We start from the raw sequence: 21,108 nt of genomic DNA, 5'->3' as shown, positions 1-21,108 counted from the left end.
GTAGCACTCGTCTCTCTCAGGAACATGAGATTTTATAGGAGATGACTAAAATGCTCATTCTAAAACACCTGTAAGGAGGTCAAAAAAGGAGAGGTAGCAGTTAAAAGCAGCAGGTTAAGTATTTGCAAGATAAGCAGCACTGGAGAGTGTTTGAGATTAGGTAATTTCCCAAACTGAAGCACTATTTTTTCTCCTTTCCCAGGTATTTCCACTGTCAAAAACACTGGCTGTGACACACACAATGCATTGTAAGAATGGCAGAATTATCACAGAAAAGCAAAAGCTATGAAACAAACTAACTGAAATGATGTCTTTTTTAACATTTTTATTCATAACAGTATTACATGGTGTGTTACAGAAATTAATGGAAAATTTCTAAAAATTTGTTGGTTTTTTGTTGTTGTTGCTGAATGCGTTATACATAAAGTTAAAAATAATATGTCCATATACGTTAACAAATGGTCATTATCTGAGGTAAAGTTAAAGTAGGTTTAGAAATGTACTGCAGTCTTTTTATCTTTCTCATCTTTATTAAAAAAATATGTGTCAGAATGCAGAAATAAAAATGAATGAAAACCACAGAGTAAACATTTTTGCAAAGAAGGTGCCCAGTACATTATTAGATGAAAGGTTCCATCAGACACTTGGATGACTACGATCTATCAAAATATCTTTTCATGACAGGTAAAGATCAAGAACCTACGGGGGATGATAACAGGATGGCTGGTGGGATTCCCTGGTTTTTAAATTTAAAGTGATGAATTTAGTGCTAGTGAAGGACGAGGGATTAAACAATTGCACAAGCTGGATATTTGAGTTATCTACAATACCGGTACAGTGCAGAGGCCTTCCAGTCTTCTCAACTCAGCATCTCAACCATGACAAGGACGATCTAACCGTATGACAAGACAATCCAGGATTTGTTTTTATTTATGAGCATTGGCAAAGGTAAGACAAAGGTCCTTGGTGACGGTCCAGCTGTGTCCCATGAGACACTAAAATCCCAGCCTTGTTCCCTTGGCACCTATTCATTGCAAGGACCATGTAAATTATTTGCTTCCTACAAATATGATGTCAATGGATCCTCTGAGACATGAATCTCCTCTTTTTCTTTCAGTGTTTTACCCCGTAAGTGGAAATGCACTGATGGCACTAAATCTCAAATGTCTATGATGAACCAAAATTGTCTTTGTGGTTCCGTATGTAGGACAAAACCCGAAAGAGACACCGGTTAAGAAAGTAGCACCACTGTGCAAATTAGGAAAACATTAAGAATATTAAGAAACGTCCTTCAGAAACGTTTTTACCTCTGCTTTTAATCCTGCAATGCTCAATCCACAAATCTTAATTCATCTTCTCCAGTGCGAAAACTTGATCTTTCTTCTGATGGGAAAATAAGATGCGCTACAAAGCCGTTTACACGTGACTAAGGAATAAGTATCAAATGACCATGAATGGGGATAAAAGTTCTCTTCTCTGCAGGTTCATCAGGTCTATTCACAGCTGATTTTTCATTCACATACATTCCGTAACGCACATTTCTCTAATTTCTCTAATTCAAAACAAAAGACTGGAATCATGTTGCGAAATTTGGTTGTACACATCGCCACACGCGTTATTTTGTCTTCTAAACCATTTTTAGCTTATAATAGAGATGAAAGAAAGTAAAATATTTATAACTCCAGGCCTATTTTAATAATGACAAAAATGTAAATCCTAATGTGTCAATTTAAAAACAAAATCTGCACAATAACCCTAAAAACTGATTAATCATTAGATTTATTCAACCTTTTTTCCTTTTTCTATTTTTTCTTTTTTTTTTTTCTTTTTTTTTTTTTTTAGTGTTAGACCACTAAATTCAATATACTGTAACTGCATAGGAACATCAGGAAAACACATTTGACCTGTATAACAATTCTCTGTAGGGCAAAAATATATAGATTCTTTATGAAAATCATGTGCTAAACATATGAACCCAAACACTGCACTTTTGCTTCATAAATGTAAAAAAACGAAGCTTTAAATTTTTTTGTTCTGTGTGTAAACAGTTTTGACGACTTCTATGCAGAGGTTCAGAGGAATGTCAATGAAATGTGATTTCTTGTAAGTGGAGTATGTCCATGTGATAATGCTGGATCATAAAATCATGTGTTCCCATTAATCTCTAGTCGCTGACAAGCTGACTGCTTTTGGCAAATGCACTTGAGCTGCAGCCCATTACCATAAGCACGTGAACAAACGTATGTGATGCAAGAACCACAAACTGGGTTTGCGACACCTCCCAAGCACTGCAACTTGCTACCTTCTCTACTGTGTAATGGCATCAGTAAAAGAATTTTCTTAACATTTATATTTACAAAAAAACTGGCAATTTTCATTCGAACTCCTTAAAGCCATTTCCCCTTAAACATTTAAAGAGTTTAACAGTAAGCTTTTTTTCAAGTTATAAAATAAAAATCCCATTTGATTTTTCTGATGTACAAAAAGTGATAAAGATGAACAATTTGATCACAGAATCAGTTTGTTATTCCAAAATCCATGCCATCCTTGTCCCATTTGTCAAGTCCGCTTCATCCAAATTCCTAAATCAGAATCATACCAGTATTATTTGGCAAATGATTTTTTTTCATCAAAAATGGCACACAGAGAAGAAAACACTTGTCTGCATAGCATTACAGCAGCAAGATACTGAAGAAATAAAAATATTCCTTTTCTGCACTTTGTTTAGAGTTTCCTAGGAAATACTGACTCTTTCGTCTTTCCTCGGTGGGACTCGATGTCCGTTTTCTACCCACAACATGAGTATTCAAACAGAAAAGCAGCATTTCTTCCTCATGATGCGCTAGAACTTTAAGGTCCATTTGGCAACATTTTCAGTCAGGATGGATAAACAACCGTGTTATTCTGTGGCTTCAAGTTAGGAATCATTTCTGCAGGAGGCGTTTTGCTGTTGGATCTGTCACTCATACAAAACTACAGAATAAGAAATACAAAAAAAATGACACTGCCAGTGTTTTGTTGTTGTTGTTCTTTAAATATGTCTACATGGGGGGGGGGGGGGGGGAATGTCAGGATCAGCCTGATATAAATGATGATGAAAAACATGTCACCGTGACATAAAAAGTGCCAACTTGTGCCCAAAAGGCTGTTCAATGATAATGCCACTGCTACATACAGATTCTGCTTTTCACTCAAAAGAAAAATAATGTCTAATACTCAATAAATTTAAGATGCTCGTTATTTATATGTGGCATATGGAAGATAACAAATGCTTAAAAGAAGACCGAGGAGTAAGATTTCCTAGTCTGGATACCCATGACTTGTGGGGACAGGGCTGGACTCGTGGTGTGGATAAGCAGGGAGAGTTTGTATTTTGTGCTGCCATAGGAATCTGCCATTGGTTGCCAAAAAAAAAAAAAAGTGTCAGGAACACTCGTAGAGCCAGTCCAGGAGGGCAATCATCTCTCCTTGTCAGACAAAATCAATCGGAAAAAAGCACAAAAGCCAAAGGCCTGCCAGGTTGTTGGGTTTCATTTCAGTCTTGGAGCACCGCAAGCCCGTACCAATGCTACTTCTTAGGTCTGTTGATCTGAGCGTAGAGAGGTTCTGCTTCCTGAGGACAACAAAAATAAAATAAGCAGACATGTCTCCAGACATTTTTTGAACATTTTTGTTCTAAACATCTGCTTGAGAACAGCAATACCTCATGAGTCAAAACCCAAAGGAAGTGTCTGTTTTCTCTCCTGTCTTGATCACAGCACCCCAGTTGAATTGTGAAGAAAATATGACATTATTTTAGAAAACGAATCCTTACTATCAATTTCCTCTTCCAGTATCAGCTGTGCACTGATCCTCAGGAGGTATTGCTGGCCACAGACACATGAAGAAATGAAATGATATTTGTATGACTGGACGTTTTGACGTTTATAGGCCAGAAACGTAGCTGGTGTAAAATGCAGGTACTGGTACCAGGTTGAGACCCCACCCAGCAGCAAACAGCAGAACATCACTGTGGATGGTACACAACTCATGGAGAAAAACACTTGCAAATAAAAACCGCCGCTGAAAGGTGAGCTAATGAAGCTGTGATGGGATTTAAAGTAACAACAGGAGCTGCCGATGAAGAATGAGGAAAGCTCGCTCTGTGCACTTTGATTAGGAGCCTGGACAATTATTAAAGCTGGGAGGAAAGCGGGTCGATTTGCTAACAGACTCTTTCTGAGCAATTCCCTGGATGTGGGGGGAACAAAAGTTGCCATGTTCTTCAGTGTTGCTTCACAGCTGACACCCTGTTCTTTCTTAATACTGTGTTCATCTCGGCTGCAACGGGAAGCAAACCATCCATGAACCCTGGAATCCATTCTACTTCATTTCCAGAAACTAATTTATTAAACTAAGAATGACATCTAAAAAAAGAACAAGACAGGCAGAAAGGCTAATTAATGCCATACTGCATTAACTCTCCACAGCTTGATAAATATTCAAATACCATGCCACAATGTTGAATTTAACCAAGTTAGAATCAACTCATGTTACAGCAGCATCAGCAAAAGCTGACTTTGAGCAAAAAAACCCCAAAAAACAAAAAAAACAAACTCCGAAGGCTGACAAATCACTGGGCACTGCAGAGCACAGAAATCTCTGTCAGGGGATGGCACAGGATTTTAATTGCTACTTATAAAATGATGCTGCTGATGAGAAAAATCAGCCCAAAGGTGGATCCCTAGGGTTGTATTTACTCCATATCCAGGGGGCCTGACCAGTGCTGCAGGCTGTGCTTCACCCCAGTGCCCCGTCCCACCTCACTGTGCAACTTGTGTTGAATGAGGAGCAACATAACAAATCCAAAACATGACCTGTTTCCTTCATGCCAAGAAAAGTTGTCACTTGTTCCTTAAAATGACTACGCTTCTGCCACTTGCAGAGACTCTGCTTCCTCAACTCTTGTCTACATGAAGCCCCAAGTTACACTGTGAGCATTACAAGAGGATGAGAAAAATCCTTTGGAATAATTAAATAAAGGCTGCTGAAATTATCCCCAGAAAGAAGCAAATACATTTTGTGACCTTGAAACACTGAAGGTAATCAGAAGAGATGACTGAGAGTAAATAACTGCATTTCACATACTGTGTGTTAAGTCTACCTATGCCAATTTTCATGTACGGCAGACATGAAGCTGGCAGAATGATCTATCACAGCTAGTTCAGAGAAAATCTGTACTAATTAATGTGGGAACCTGACACACACCAGGCCATTCTTCAGGCATTTGCTGAACCTGAGGTGATTGCAAAGGGAAGCGAAAAGGAAGAGAAGAAAAGGGGAGGGAGGGAGAGCATCCCTTTGGAACAAAAGATGTCAGATTTCAAATGCCTTTGGGGGAAAAAAGAGCCTTTCAAACTGTCAAGCGTGCTTGTTAGGGTTGTCCTTGAATACTTTTAAGATATGCAGATGCACTTAAAGAAGAGGTGTCCTAAGGTGCCACTGGACTTGACACCACTGGAAGAGGAGGAGGAGTTCATCATTGGTCATCTGCACTTTCAGCAACACATGAGGGAGCCTTCAGAATTACAACTTTCTTTTATTCCTACCCAATATTCACCTGAACATACACTCCATGTGGCAAAGGCCTGCATTTCTCACTGATTCAAATAATTTTTTCTTCCAGTAGACCAGAACATTTTGAATGAAAAACGTGCTCTTATGTCTTCTTTTTAGTTGATCTCCCCCTTCAGATGCCTAAATGAGAAATTAATTGCAGTAATTGTGTGCAATCTTCTCAGCCAATTTTTTTTTGTCCATGACTGAGATATGTTTTCTAATATTACTTTGAGATAATTCAAGCAGTGTTTCTTGACTATAGCCCCGCATTGCAAATGGTATCTGTAAAGTATTGATAATGATCCTTGAGAAAGCAAAAGAGAGCAGAAAGGGACAGATAAGAGGCAAAACATGAGTCAAGTGCTGTTGACTTCATGGAGAACTTCTCTCATAAAGCCAGGGCTTCACAAACATTACTTTGTAGGGTCTTGGAAGCAGAAATAAACCTCCTTCTTTTCACATATGCCACGCAAAAGTCACAGTGTCATTAAAAGGCAGGCGAGCCTAACTCTTCTCAGAGCAACAGAATTATCTCACCGATGTTTTCTGCTCTCTACTTCTACCCCTGTGATAGGAACAGATTTGAAGGGGAGGAGATGAAAGAATAGGTATTTGTCAGGAAAAATTAAAAAAAAAAAGGAACAAATAAAATAGCCTACAAAGCTTCCAATCCACATAAATGCCTTGAATCTTAAAGCGTTTTCCTTTCTATAGGATTGCCCCAGAAGCACTTCTGATGTGCTTTCATCAACCCACAGGGAGAAACCAAGACGACAACTGGCAGCACCTTTTTTTTTTTTTTCTGCTAAATCCTACTTGAAGGCTTCTATCAGCTTTGGGGATACGCAATTTCTGGCAGATGTTTGAAAAGTAAATGTTTTCCTTTATGTTTGGAACCTGCTATCAAAGCGCAGTGTTCAGCTATATTCTCACATACTAGCGTGGCTCTTTACATTGAACAGCAGCCCTGACATGACAAGATGTTGCAGGAAGAGGATATGAATGCACAGGTGAGGTATCTGACCAAAGTGACAGGTTGCAGTATGGGACCAGAAATGTCTAAATATACACGCCTCATGACAAGACAGTAAAATATTCAGGAAGGTACAAGTATGTTGTGCAAATGTTGAGTTATGAACTCTATTTGAATTAATTTCAAAAACTGCCAAAGAGAAAATTTTCCCTATGTATGCTACATTTACATATTCCAGAGATACTTCATGCTTAAAATCCATTTATTTCCATTTTAAGGAACATTTTGCACAATATACAAGTCTGCAGCAAACAGTACGTATTTCTGGTATAGTACACTACTGCATGAGTTAACAAGATTGCTAATGGTTTTTGAATAACATTATGTAACCACTAGAAGGAAATTTGCATCCAATTTAAAGATATTAACATTTGCTCCCCAACAGAACTAATCATTGGCAAACATCTCTTGAATGATTCAGCATCTATTTGGGCTTGTGTAGGTGAGCTCACTCACAAAACGGGACTTGGCTAGGAAGAAACTCTTTTTATACTGGCAGCTCTTTCATCAGTGCGAGGCTCCCTGCTATGTGCAAAGCTTCAGGCAAGATGTACAGAATTGTAGAGGTGAGGCCCACATAGATTTCTTTGCCCTTTACAACAGATTCTCAGCATCAGTTTTACTCCTGGCTGACTGATCAGAAAGGGCAGGCTCAAATGATGGAGTTTCATGAAATAAGTGTGCTGGAACGTCAGCCAAAATGAGAATCTTGTGCTGGGGATGCAAGTGAAGGGAACGGGAGTGCAATGTGTCTTCTCTATTTATTGCATGCTGACTCAATAAAATAGGACATAGTAAACTTGGCAAGTGGGATTCAAATTAAATATCTTTGGTGATAAGACAAGGAATTCCTATTGGCCATTAACAGCCAGTAGCTTATCTTTGGTTATTTTTATTACAGTTAGCCTCTGTTAGCAACATAAATATAGCAACCTTCTAGTTCAGGATTATGATGGGAGAGTGGCCCTATTCGTACTATAAACCTACCCAGGAATAGTTCCTAGTCTCAAATATCCAGCTTAATTATTAGCATTTTAGAAGCTGTTGTCATTTTAGTATCAAGACAGATCCATAAAATGAAAAACCAATGAGAACTTCTCAGAAAGGTAAGCCCTGCTCCATCTTGGTCCCAGTATAATAATGAACTGCAGCCAAGAAACACACCTATTATTTCTGTGCCCCTTTCCTAACAAAACAGGAACCACACAATTATACTTTCCATCTATGTATCTGTCAATTCTCCTTCCTAACTTTTGAACCCGATGGCCAATTTAAAGCAAACTGTTCTGTAGTCTCAAATATACTAAATTATCGCAAGTGCCTTTTTAAAATCAGTTTTGTGCAGAAGACAGAGAACCTTTCAATGACCTCATTACAGAGAAAGATGGAGGAGCTCAGCCCCTAACCGGATTGCAGGATTGCAAATCAGCAAGAGCATGGCTGTAAACAAACTACATAGATTTTCTCTCTTGTTTAGAGGAAGAAGTTGGAGAAATGGAAGGGTACCTGGCTGCTTCAAGCAGACTTGGAAACACTGAAGAGGTGAGAAACCCTTGTACGTGCTGGTCACATTAAAATGAACAGCTCGAGGGGGATTGTTGCAGCAGAAATGAAGACAAACCAGTAGGATGCCTCTATTCACAGAGCAGCCTGGATTTCTCTCGTCTTGACCCTTCAGATTCCCTGGGAAATATGACAATGAACAAACAAGCATGGGGCTTGAAATGACAATTTTTTGATTTCTCTGGAATGAAGCAGTACTTCCCAAACTGTGATCCCTTTCCAAACGCACAACACTCTTTCTCAGGTTTACAGCTCCGCTCAATGCTGTGTCTTTAGTATGAGAATGATAGCTCTAGAAACTACCGTAAGAACAGGCTGGCCATAATCATGATGAATTCCTCTTTGTACTCTGTTCAGTTCCTATTGAGCCAGATGAATGATGGTAACAGATCCTGCAAATATCTCAATATTTTGAGCCCCTTCAGAGTCCTAGTGCCATAGAAAGAGGCAGAAAGGAAGAGGAGGTTGCAGAACCAGCTTAATGTGCCCTCCTGAGGCTCACTAAGCTCCCAGATAAGCCAAGGCTTTGTCCACAGGTTGCTATTTTCTTTCAAATTCCTAATAACAGCCCAAATCCAGACTTAGAGTAGTCCATCCTGGAGCTGACTAAGATTATTAAGAACATTTGTCACTAAGAATGGCACTTGCTCAAAGATGGATGATGGCAGCGGGCCATCAAAGTACCACCAAAAGCTGATAGACAAATATTCTAATGAACTGTTGCTCTCCTGACAGTGCTGATGGCATCATGAAGGGTGTGACATATTTTGAGGGCTGATAATTGTCTGCACACATTTCACAGAATAACTGAACAACTTTTTGAGGAAGATATGCTCTAGCCACAAATGTTTTGAAGGTTTTTTGAGAATCTCTCGTGAATGACTGCCAGTGCAAGCCTTGAACGAGGCAGCCTATTATCAGAGCTGCATTTGTTCCAGTACTTAGAATGACCTTTTTTACAATAATTGTGGTATTAAATTTCCATTATTCTCTTTCAGAATTTTCACACTGTTGCTAATTTGCCTTGGAGAACCACTTCGCAGGGTTCAGACAGAGTTAGACCACCTTTGTGATATCCAATCCCAATATTCATGATGGCTTTATTCTTTCTACTATCAAGATGCTTTTGTAGGAGACACTGGCCAACATAACCACAGGTATCCAAAGAAGCCTGGCATCAGGGAGTTGATGTTTGCTCCTCTCTCTATGGCCCTTGCTAAGATTGTAACTGTAGAGCTTCAGGGTTTCCCAGTGTCACAGTGTGCTGGACCTATTGCTGAGGTTGATTCAGAGGCTGAGGCTAAAATACCTCCAAGAACAGAAATATCCACACCATAGGGTCTGCCACTACGAGCCTGTAACTCAGGCTGACTGGCTGCACTGACGCAAAGAGGATGAGCAGGTGAAAACTCCTCTGGTCAAAAGTCTTGCTTTAATCTCAAGTGTCAACAGTAAGAAAAGTTTTACACATTCAGTAGAATAATAGCAAAATACACTTCTTTCCTTCTGTCTGCTTTCAACATAGTTATCCCACACACAACCTCTAAAGATAGCAGTAGGGATTAAATGTAAGTCAGCTGAAGGTGGTGGTCTTATTATTCAGCATTCTCCTCACCCCTTCTGTAAAATCACTGTTCATCCTCAACACCGCTCACAAACCAAGGGAAAACAACTGAATACAAATCCTGCTATCAACTGCTCTGCAAAGAGTTGATTTTATTTCATTTCTGAAAGTTAGGCTTGTCTGCTTCTCATCTGTAACCACAAAGGCTTAAAATCCATAAAATGTCACATTTACCTATTAAGAACCCATAACTGTTTGAAGAGTGACTTATAAAAATGGCCACTGGTAGGATGAGGATTTTGAGAGGCTAAGTTGAAGACTGCAAAAGAAAGACAGAAGAAAGGGAGAAATGAAGATAATAACTGAAAGATGCTGAATTATTTCTAGATGAGAATATGCAGTATCAGAAGGAATCAAGAAACCAAATTGCAAGGGTACCTTGAAAGATCGGAATACAAAATACTAGGTAGGTGAGTATCCTGAATACATCAAGATAAGAAAAGATATTGTATGGGCACAGCTGATTTCACAGCGCTGCTGGGAACAGACATATTTGAAATTTCTGAACACAATACTATGCCATGCTCCTGAGAGGTCCACTCATCTGAGCTGCACACTGTGTTGTTCTTGGTGGGAAGAACCACATTCTAAAGAGCAAAGTAATCTCCCATCTACCACACAAAAGCGGCTTTTATGCAGACTGTGATCCCTTTGTACTACATGTTTCTCCCCATTAAGTTTCTCTCCAAATGCAGAGCTCAATACACAACACAGTAGTAAGTCCTGAATTGATAATTTTCCATGGAGATTAGACTTTCTGTTGCTCTGATGACACCAGGCTTCTGAATTAGATGGGCTGGTTTTAGCAAGGAGATTTCCTACGGACTGCTGCTGAATGGGCACTGCACAGAGGCACAATGACATTAGTGTAACTTCCCCAGATAGAGGTTTTCTTTTTGTTCAGTTTCCTGTTCCTGCCTACAGCTTTTAGGAGTTACTATAATAAGATAATCAGTAACATTAGTTAACATTTCCCAGAATGTATTTCTGAGAATTATACATATTTTATGCAAGACTCTACAAGGATTAAAAAACATAGACAAAAACCATATGGAGTCACTGGTAATATACCGTTCTTGTAGTTCCCAGAGACTCTTGACAGAAAAAATAACGTATTTTACTATGTGTTATATAAAAGCAGAACAAAAGTAGTCCCTTACTTGACTGCCTTACACAGAAATGTGCATTAACAGACAAACTACTGTTTCAGGTTACATCTGGAACTCCTGGTAGGTATATGTGTGTGATGCTAGTTTACAAATGATGCTAACTATCTTTGTGACAGTCAGTAAATCAGAAAGAGATTTTATCATCATTCTCCTCGTGATGAATTGCAGAATCACCCTATGACAAAGCGCAATAAACAAATGTATGTGGGTTTCCAGAGTGTGGGACTCAAAGGTCAAATCCTTTCTTGATCTAAGAAAGAAATCTTGAAAGGGGTTGAAGTTGGGATAGTGCTGGCTGAGGTCAGGCAAAGGCAAAGCGAAATTACTATGTGGCACCATCCATTTGCGGAAGCGGTTTTCGCTGGAGTACAAAATCAAGTGATGCTCTTGCTAGAGCAGTTCATTCCAGCTTGACTTTACCCATGCACTGTCATTGTTAGACTCAATGAGACATGAAGTTTAATGCTACCTTTGCTTCAGCCTCCAAGAGCCGAGCATTACTTTGGTAATGCAGGGGGAGATGCTTTCTCACAGCACCACATATTATTAAGAGATAATCTTATTACTACCAAGTAGATAAAAGCTAAGTTACTGAAAGACTTTTAAAACCATATTTAATGTACAAAGTAAACTGACTCCTAATGAAACTACTGAGTTGAAACCAAATTACTTTGGCTCAGGGTGGATAAGTCACCGGTAAACATGGTGCAATTTTTGTACAAAAATAAAAAGCGTTCTACCATTGTTAGGGATTTGCTGCAGGAGCTTTGTGCTGAAGCACAGAAGCTGTATCAGCTCTCATATTTGGGTAACAGAAAACATGAATAGCAGACAGGGAGAAGATAATAAAACATATCCTTCAAATAGTAACACTTGAGAGTATTTAGATGGAATAACAATGCTCAGCACTCATAAAATTTTGTAGCTTTACTGTCTTTTTGGTAAAACACATATACTGTACTGATACAAATCACAGAACATCCACTGGCAGCCACGTTTTCTAATGTGTTCTGTAACACAAAACATGAAAAGATCATCTTTCCCGTCTGTCTGGATTTAAATAGCTTACGTTTGATGAATAATTTTTAAAACATCAGTATATCAATGGTAATACTAATGATAATAATTTTCACATGTTTTTAATTTGCAGTTGGAGATAAAAACACACAAACCCATTTCAGTATTTTTTACATGCAGATAAAAAATGTGCTGCTTCTACTGATTATCACATTGATTTAGGGTAGAGGTGTTCATGTATCATTACATAATTTCATTAAATGTTTGTTATGTCTATGGGTAAGATGTCGCATTCCATTTAATATGTTACATCTGACAAAAGGCCAGAGCGGATTTGATAAAAAGAAAATGTTTTGCCTAATACATCATCAGTAATGGCTCAGTTTCCCTATTTCCCCTTCGAATTTGAACACAACATAAAGTAAGTCTACATTTCTTTAAAGCATGCAGGCAGCCGAAACACACATATCTGCATAAGCTGCAACACTTGGTGAATGGCAAAAGCCATGCAAACCACCGAGCATGAGGAACACACTGTGCATAATGGACAGAAAAAACGCAAGAGATGAAAAGGAAAAATAAACCATGCATCCATGAAAGCAATGGTAGGCACTGGTGGAAGAATCAGTGAGCACCTCAAGGATGTAGAGAAAAAAAGGACAGATACCTACCCCAACCTGCGCTATCTAGCTACCGACCTGTGGACTTATAGTATCACCAGTTGGCTCACCAAATGGATCACTGTTGGATGAGGCCTGAGACCCATCAGGCTAGAATACAAGAACATAACACCTTTTTTTCTCAACGATAAGCAAAGTGAAAAAGTCAACACAAGGTTATTTTCATGCTGTGGGGATAACAAGTACAGTCTATCTCATGAAAACCAGAAAGTGAGACCTCACCACTGATATGTTCTCAAAAGCCATACTGGTTTCCTGCAGAAAGGACCACACCAGTGGCTGCTGGAGCCATTGCAGGAGCTGCCACAGGCTCCACAAGGTACTGGATCAGAAAACCCAAATCTATGTAAATCAGAAAGAGTCCATGCTTGCATTATTTTGTACTTTTTTGGTACAGACTCCATCTTGCCTTTGGCTCACTTAGGCTCTTTTCTGCCTAAGACACCTTGTAATTTAAAGGCATTGCTTAGATAACATTTCTTGCTTTGGTCCACTGAGTTTAAGGCAAAGAAATCACATACTGAGGGCCAGAACATTGAGGAATGTAACTAGGCAAGCAACTGGGATGCAACAATGTGCAAGACAACATAAGCCATCATCTTTTAACACACAAACTCTCACATCTCTGCAGCCTCAGCATGTATGTTGTTTTACCTCGGACTCTCTTCCCATCAACAAGTGAATGCTGGTATGCTAAAAAGGACACTGGGGGACACAACTAACATATATAACCATACATATGAACTCTGAGTGTGATTCCTTTTATGCAATATTAGTGCATATCAAGATAAATGTCATACTTTCAGCTATCATAACGGAACCGGGAAGTGAATGCTGTCTGCAGCTCCCCCTTAAAAACCACCCAGCCCTATTAGAATAGTTATTTCTGACACTCCTAAACAACATTTCATAACTTCCACCTTTTCTAGCTAAAAAGAAATAGTGAGTATTTTAAAACCTTGTTGCTACTCACAGCCTCTTGCTCCTCACTTTTGCTTGGGCTTTCAAACCCCTCTTCAAAGAGGTCATCTGCAGCAGGATCACTGGTATGAGATGCTGATGATTTTGATGGAGAACTCTGTCTGGGTGCGGGGGTTGGAGCTAAACAAAGATTAAGGTAAAACCAACAGAATACGTATCTGTTAATTTGTTCAGAAAGGCAGTAGCACAGATTTTCTAATGCTTTAGAGCTCTCAACTTCTGTTACCCTTGAAAATTAGCTCTCACAGCTCCTCATCAGAAAATATCTCTTTGAACACAGAAGCAATTATCAATTCCATATATTGGATTTCATTCCGTTGTGTCCAAATTAAGTTTGGCTGCATCTGACATGTGCCTTTAGGAACCAGGAAGACAACACTACATTACATTAAGAATACATGAGTCATCTGCCCTATGGCAGGTAAGCAAAACAGAAGGTCTCTGGTTGGCCCCTGGTAAATCTGTGTCTCATTAATTCCTCTTTTCAGCGATCTGCCAAATACACCATCTCCATGCTTCAAACACAATAAGCTTATTTTTACAGCTCTTCAATGAATTTCCCCACATGTCCACTACATCAAGCTATTCAAATAAATGCCCATCTCCTAATTTCTGCAAAGTATGGCTTGAATGGGACATAAGTGTAAGGTTTAATGTCATGGGCATTTTCCAAGCAGTTTGCCTGTCCCTAGCACAGAACATGTACTGCTGTCTTCTTAGAAATTAAATTTCAGACTGCAGCTACTGGGGCTGTTGATTTCAATGGTTTCTGAAGTTCCTCTCTGATACTTTTCTTTATGGCTGTAACATATTAATAAGCTAGACCCTGCATGCAGGATCTCAGTCCATACCTATGTTGCAAATTACTGTATTAAAAAAAAAAAAGAAATGCTTTGAGGAGCAGTCACATCTGTGGAAAGGTATGGCCAAAAGCATATAAATACTCACGTGAATTCGTAGATGGTGTCGTGGAAGTCACAGGAGTCAAATTTAACTGAGAGATGTCGAAGTCATCACAATCATCTGCTTCCTGTGCCATCCCAACTTTGTTAAAGTAACTTGAGAAGGCCTCTGAGGTACAACTGAGGGAAGGCTGATCTGGTTTTCTTGATGGCACTGGTGGAGGTTGAGCCATCTGGAAATCTTTAAACATTTCTTTTCCCATTTTCTGTCTGGGCCTGTCTGTCTGTGGACTTGATCTGTTGGAATCACTGGTGGGTGGGACAGTAGCTATAGGAGCAATGGTACCTTGAAACATGGCTGCTTGTAAAGGCAAAACAGTTTGTGTCGGCATGAAGGCAGTTGGTTGGAACTGACCCGCTACAGATGGCCATGCTTGCTGAGTGGGAGGGAAAATGCCGGGCTGGCCCCACGCGATGGGTTGTCCTCCCTGCATCACCTGAGCAACTGGAGGTTGAGCACCCATGGCCAACTGCTGTTGAACAAGTGGTTGCTGTCCCCAGAACGAGGGCAGAACAGCTCCCATGGCAACATAACCTTCAAAGAATAGAGAGAACAGAAGAAAAAAAAAACATGGAAGATTTTAACATTGCTGACAAGAGCATTCAGAAAAAGCTACACAATAAATCAGAAATATGCAGGCTACACTAGCAATCCCACTTTAGCCCACTTAAAAAGAAAACTGAAAGATGGTTGAATTCATAGCACTGAACAAATACTTCTACACAAAGCCACAGGTTGGTGGATACTGACAATAATCCTTCCTCTCATCTGAACAAATAATCTCTCCTCTTCTTCCTCAGTGAGTATCCCTGTGGGTCTGTGAATATCTGTGTGCAGGGACTCGGCTGGCAGCTGCCTCTGGGGCAGCTCCCTGCCCTGGGGCTTTGTCCCAAAGCACAGCTGGGATCAGGTTGGTCAAACTATGTCCAGAACCACAGCAGCCTCCACAAACATTTCCTAAACTCACCTCTTTGTAGCACAACCTTGCTCCTCACCCCTGAGCTCCACAGGCTCCTCTTGCCACCCTGACTCTCCCTGTCCCGCTCCTCTTGGGGATGGGATCTCTGGGACCAAACGTGATGCTCTGGCTCAGGCTGGGATGGAATTAGTAATTTCAGAGATAAAAACTCAGCAGCCAGAGGGAAGGAAGAGGATGGCCAGGACTCCCTCCCCTCTGCATAACTTTGCAGCAGTTTCTTAGCCTTTTCAATTTTATTTTTTGCTGGGGAGAGTGACTCGAACAGCAGTCAACTCCTGCCAATGACCCAGCTACAAAAATGGTTCTAAGATACAGGGAAGCATCTTCCTAGATGTTAGAGGACAGCTCAATGGTCCTCGACCTTCCTGCAAGAGATTCTGTGCAATCTCTTCTGACACAGCTACAGTGCCAACCACTGGGACTCTGAAAAGCAAAGCAAATGTCCCAAATTGCATAATAAAAAGAGAGAGTTTGGATTAATTCAGATTTAGGAAAAAATCCAAGAAACAACCAACCAACCAACAAACAACAACCAAACACATTTAGTTATGATCCAGTTACTTGAGAACATTCTGAGTTTCTGCTGTACTACATACCCAATAACAAAAAACTGCTTCAGGTATCATGCTAGCATAAAACCTCTCTAGTTGTGGAGGAAATTAAAGATTAAAACTAAAATTATAATTGCTTCCTGTCAGACCTGAACCCTTTTCAAGCTACCAAGAGTTTGACTGTGTAGGAACTGTATTATCAGATGCTTTGTTATTTACAATGAAAAAAACCCCCTGAAACTAATACTGTAAAAAATTTTACAAATTAAACGATATAATACAATTATGTTCCACTGATAGATTTATTATACTTTACAGATATGCTGTTTCATGTTTAAATTAAAGATTTACTGCTAATACGTTACAATGAGAAAACCTCTTTTACTTTTTAATACTGTCATAGCTTTAAAACTCCTGTTTCTAACCAAGTGTTCTTCTCAGTCCTCATGTACCTTTTCCCCTTGACTTTATTTCTAGGCTGTTTTGCAAAGTTAAATGTAAGGGTAGTTGCAAAATTGTAAAGTGAAAAGCCTACAGTAAAATAAAAAACAGAAGTTGAACTTTGAAAGATCAATTTAATGACTGATGAAAGGAACAGTCACTTAGATACATATCTATTTCTACAGATGGCTACGATGGATTCTCCAGATGTCCTTTTATCTTGCCCCCACTGTAACCTCATCCAAGCCATGAGGGTTTTCATCTGACATTATCCCCAAACGCTTCACCATCGGTGTAACCTTTCTGAGATGTAGTGACTAATCTGAGCTCATCAGAGAAGGAGTTATCCAATTAGAAAGTCACTGTTGAATAATTCGAGGCACTCCTCCTCCGTTTTTTTCCTAAGTGGAGCTGCGAGTGCTCCAAATATCCCAGGCAGGGATCAGCTTTTGAATTTTGAGCCCTTTGAAGAAGACAGAAATGTCTACAGGAAACAGCAGCATTTCCCTAAGTGGAATACCACTGAAAGGCAATCAAATTCTCTATGTCTCATTCTCTGTTTACTGGAGACGGGATATTCACTGCCACTGAAAAAAAAAAAAAAAAGGCAAAGCTAAACTAAATGTTTTTTTCTCTCTTGCTACTGTACCTGCAAAGTGTGTTATCGAGATGGCTGAACTATGGTTCAACTCCCAGTGACTTTTTTGGCTTTTGTTTCTAAAAATGTGGGTAAATTCAAAATAATGTACTCCCTGCCTGTTCAAGACTTGTTTTGCCTTGCCCTGCAGCACTGTCCTCAAAATCCTTCCCCTCTTCCACTACACTAAATTAATGGCTTGAGTATTGAAATGCAAACCAGAGCCGAGAACCAATCGCCAAATTTGAGCTGAGCCTTTATTTCCAGCAAATTTCTTACCTGAGGGTACGGCAGCAGTACTGAATGGTACAGAACCAAACATGTCTGTACTAGCAGGGAGTGACTGGGATGAAGATGGGATAAAGGCATCACCTGGAGTAGCAGGAGTCTGCAAGAAAACAGGAATAAAATACAATGATGACTTATCAGCTGCAGCTTCTGCAGCAGATACTTTGCTGTCACATCATCCGTAAGAAAGAAAAAAGAACAGGAAGATGTAGAATGAAAGAAGCAATAGAAATAAAAATATCAAAATTTGCTGGAGACGGGAGAACAAGAAAGACAATGAGAGACTTTGTACCAGAGGAAAAAAGTAAAAACATTTGCCTGGAACGCATCACGTGCAAAATATTGGCATAATTTCTTTCTCTAGAACACACAGACTTGTGATTCCAGGTGTTATGTGACAACCAGTAGAATCAGTGACCATGGCATTAATGTAAGAAACAGTAAAGGCAAATGAAGTATCTGCAGGATCTATGGAAAAGTGAATAAATATTGCTTCCAATTAACTAACAGGACCAGAACCATAGCTCTACGTTAAAGGAGAAACACAATCCCATTGAGCAAGCTAAGGATGAGGAGAGAGGACTTTGAACATCTAGTCCCAGACACGCTGCAGGATACTCTGGAGATCCGAGGCTGAGAAAATTTTCTTTGCCCTCAAAACACATTCAGCCATCTCTCTCTTTTTACTGTTTTGTCTTCCTTCACCAGCAGTTCTGGGCTATCTGCTTGGTGGAACCAAAGAGATGTGATTTATACGGCTGGAACCGGATCCTCCTGCAGAGCAGTGGAGAGACAGAGTGCAGTGAAGCGTGCACCTCAGATCAACACCAGGGAAGCAGATCTGCAGCTCAGGTTATATCTTTTGTGACACCTAGCCCTCTATCAGAAGAATAAAAATTGAAGATATTTTTGCACATCATCACGAAGCAGTGACTCCACATGCAATTTGATTCCGTTTTATTTTCTCGCAGCATAAAAACTGCTTTGAAATCCTCCCTACTGGAATGGCTGATGACCTGAACTGTAAATGTGCTCAACAAATGTGCTGAAAAGAACATGTAGAAAAATGCACAGTTTCATTTCCCTGGGTACTCACAGGGGGAGAGGTTACATCAGGAGGAGTGGACATGTCCCCAAAAAGCTCTAGTTGGGTAACAGCCTGTGAAGAGAAAAAAAAAAAAAACACCAAACATTCCCATTTATCTTTCGAGGAGAAAAAACCATGACTTAACCAGTTGCAACTTGTAAAGTTAACTAAAAACAGCTAGCAATATAAATCCCCTAAGAGGCTTCAAATCTCAAGTCCCATATGGAGGAAACCCATGGGTTCAAGCTGTGGTATTTTGATATTGATGACGGACTCAAATAGCCAGCAGCTCACCCTATAAAATGATTCTGTAGGGAATTCTCCACCATAAAAAAAATGAATTAAGCATGGAGAAACTATCCAGAATAGGACTGGATGCATTACTGCTCCACTCTTAACATCGGTGAGCACCAAGCATGATTTTACGGCCAGTCCTCTTCCCTGTCTCCTTTTCTAAACCCCCACTACAAGCTCTTAAAACACAGCAGCAAACTGTGGAGGTAACAGAAGGATACAGAAGGGAAAGGCTTTTAACGTGCTGCCTCATTTCCCCTTGCCCATGAGACAGCTGTGACCTGCATAAGCGGACTTGAAGAAGGACGCACAACTGGGTTGTTTCAAGTTTGTAGTTCTACATTTAACTCATGCTAGAAATGTTTTCTCAGGGCGTCCTTCAGTTTGATCTCAAAATAGGTCACCCATATAGGTCTCACTTAACTGGACCAGAAGAGAAAAAGCACTTCCATAATAAAGAGCACAGTGAGTGGCTGCATAATCAAAGCTCCTTTACATGTTCTGGAGAAAAATCACTCTCTTCCACCCATCTGCAAATCAGCTGAGCTGGAGTCCAGGGATGGAAAAGCACAGATCCATTATAGCTCTGCAGGAAACCTAAAACCCATCTATCATCCATATCAGGGTGGTTGTTCTGGAAAGCTTTGATGGGAACTCCAGAATTATTCCTTCTCCACTACCTTCTGCTTATTGGCTTTCCTTCTTCCCAGTATCATACTCGATCGCTCCCACATGTGTGGCAAGCCACAATTCTCATTATGAACCAGATTTAATGCAAATCTTAATTTAGTTCATTGAGTCTCCTCCCCAGCTTAGGCACATAAAACTTTGCAGCCTCCTATCACATACATAGGTTTGAAATCCAGTTGAGTCTTGACCTGGAAGGGCAGCTGCTTAAGGCATTAATCACACTGGCTGGTCAGTCTTTACAAACTACCAAAGGAGTAAGATGACCCTACAATTACTTTCCCTCCCTCAACCTTCTATTACAAATGATCCTTTAAGAAATAAGACTGTCATTCAAAGTATAATAATTGCAAAGGTTTATACATTTTTGCAATTCAATCTCTGTTCTCATGTACAAAAGCAGTGCTACAATCACTTAGACCTGGAATTTGTCAAGCAGCTTAGATGGTTCTCAGGCTTATGTCTAATGATGCACCCAGGGGTGCATTATTTCACATTTCTTCTCATCATGTCTTATATTAAATAGATCACATTGTTTTAGTGCTATGACAACATTCTCTTCTTATGGGCTTATGCGTCCCTCTAAGTGTATGTGTGGAAATGCAAGCAGTGAGAAATAAGAAAATCCATGTTTTCTTCAGGGTATACCGATTCTAGTGTACATTACTAAAATACTGTTAGAAGTCACTTCTGCAGAAGAAAAGCCCATAAGTCACTTCTGCAGTGTGTGCATTGTTAAAATGCCCAGAAAAGTTGGAATGATGACAACAGCAGCACTTGTTTTGAAATCACCTCAAGCCTCCTTTAGACACTGCTGACCCCAGAGATGCCAGGTGACACCAAATTACAGAAGGAGCCACATTCTTCTCATCTCTCCAAATTGCATGTTCAGCACCACCCCTAAATCCGCCCTTTTCCTCCAGGACGGGTGAATTTTTCACTGTTTTCTCATCTCTGGCTTGCTGAGAAAAAGCACGTCTCCTTTCAAGGAAGCCACGAGCAAAGGCTCCCCCAGTGCTTCCATCCCAGGCGAGGAAGCAGGAGAGCAAACCAGAGAGGATGTGAAAGTGCAGGGCACATGTGGTTACACAAACAAAGAGAAACCGTCTGAGAAGTTATAAATTTTTTCTGGAAAAAATATTACACCTTACATATCAATACTGAAAATTGATAGTGAGTATACTTTAGAACTCAGGATTAAATGGTATGTATTCGAAAGGTGGCAACTCAGATCTCTGTGCCTCGATACCCTTGTAAAATGGGAATAATACTAATTTTCAGAGTGCTTCGAGGTGACGGATCTTTGGAAACTCTTCGCAGATATAATTCTGTTAAAGCTCTTAAGAGAAACTCTGCCGATGGATTTCTAAACAGGCAGCTGGAGAGAGTGATAGGAAAGCTGACTTCACCAGTTGTTGTAATAAATCCTCATTCACAATATTCCCCAAGGAAAACAAATATATTTACAGGGGAATTATTTCTCACGGAATAGCAACCTTACATCCAACAGGAGTTA

The 21,108-nt window shown here is 39.9% G+C and overlaps 1 protein-coding gene across 16 annotated transcripts in view; it reads right to left on the bottom strand.

Moving 5' to 3' along the window:
• Nucleotides 1–310: 310 nt before the first annotated feature.
• DAB1 (DAB adaptor protein 1) overlaps nucleotides 311–21,108 on the bottom strand; it is a 436,704-nt gene continuing 415,906 nt past the window's right edge. For 14 of the 16 annotated variants that reach the window (XM_071810184.1, XM_071810183.1, XM_071810182.1 and 11 more), the window contains 6 exons: nucleotides 18,621–18,683; nucleotides 17,516–17,624; nucleotides 14,614–15,162; nucleotides 13,658–13,785; nucleotides 12,676–12,774; nucleotides 311–3,613 (listed from right to left, as the gene is read on the bottom strand). In XM_071810184.1, the coding sequence (XP_071666285.1) occupies nucleotides 12,691–12,774; nucleotides 13,658–13,785; nucleotides 14,614–15,162; nucleotides 17,516–17,624; nucleotides 18,621–18,683 (933 nt within the window). In that variant the 3' untranslated portion in view covers nucleotides 311–3,613; nucleotides 12,676–12,690. Of the gene's footprint in view, nucleotides 3,614–12,675; nucleotides 12,775–13,642; nucleotides 13,786–14,613; nucleotides 15,163–17,515; nucleotides 17,625–18,620; nucleotides 18,684–21,108 lie in introns of all 16 variants that reach the window. The other 2 variants (XM_071810189.1, XM_071810190.1) reach the window with 2 other exon arrangements.

This window comes from Patagioenas fasciata, chromosome 6 (genome assembly GCF_037038585.1).
Source record: "Patagioenas fasciata isolate bPatFas1 chromosome 6, bPatFas1.hap1, whole genome shotgun sequence".
Taxonomy (NCBI): Eukaryota; Metazoa; Chordata; class Aves; order Columbiformes; family Columbidae; genus Patagioenas; species Patagioenas fasciata.
This window is presented reverse-complemented; position numbering and strand designations above follow the sequence as displayed.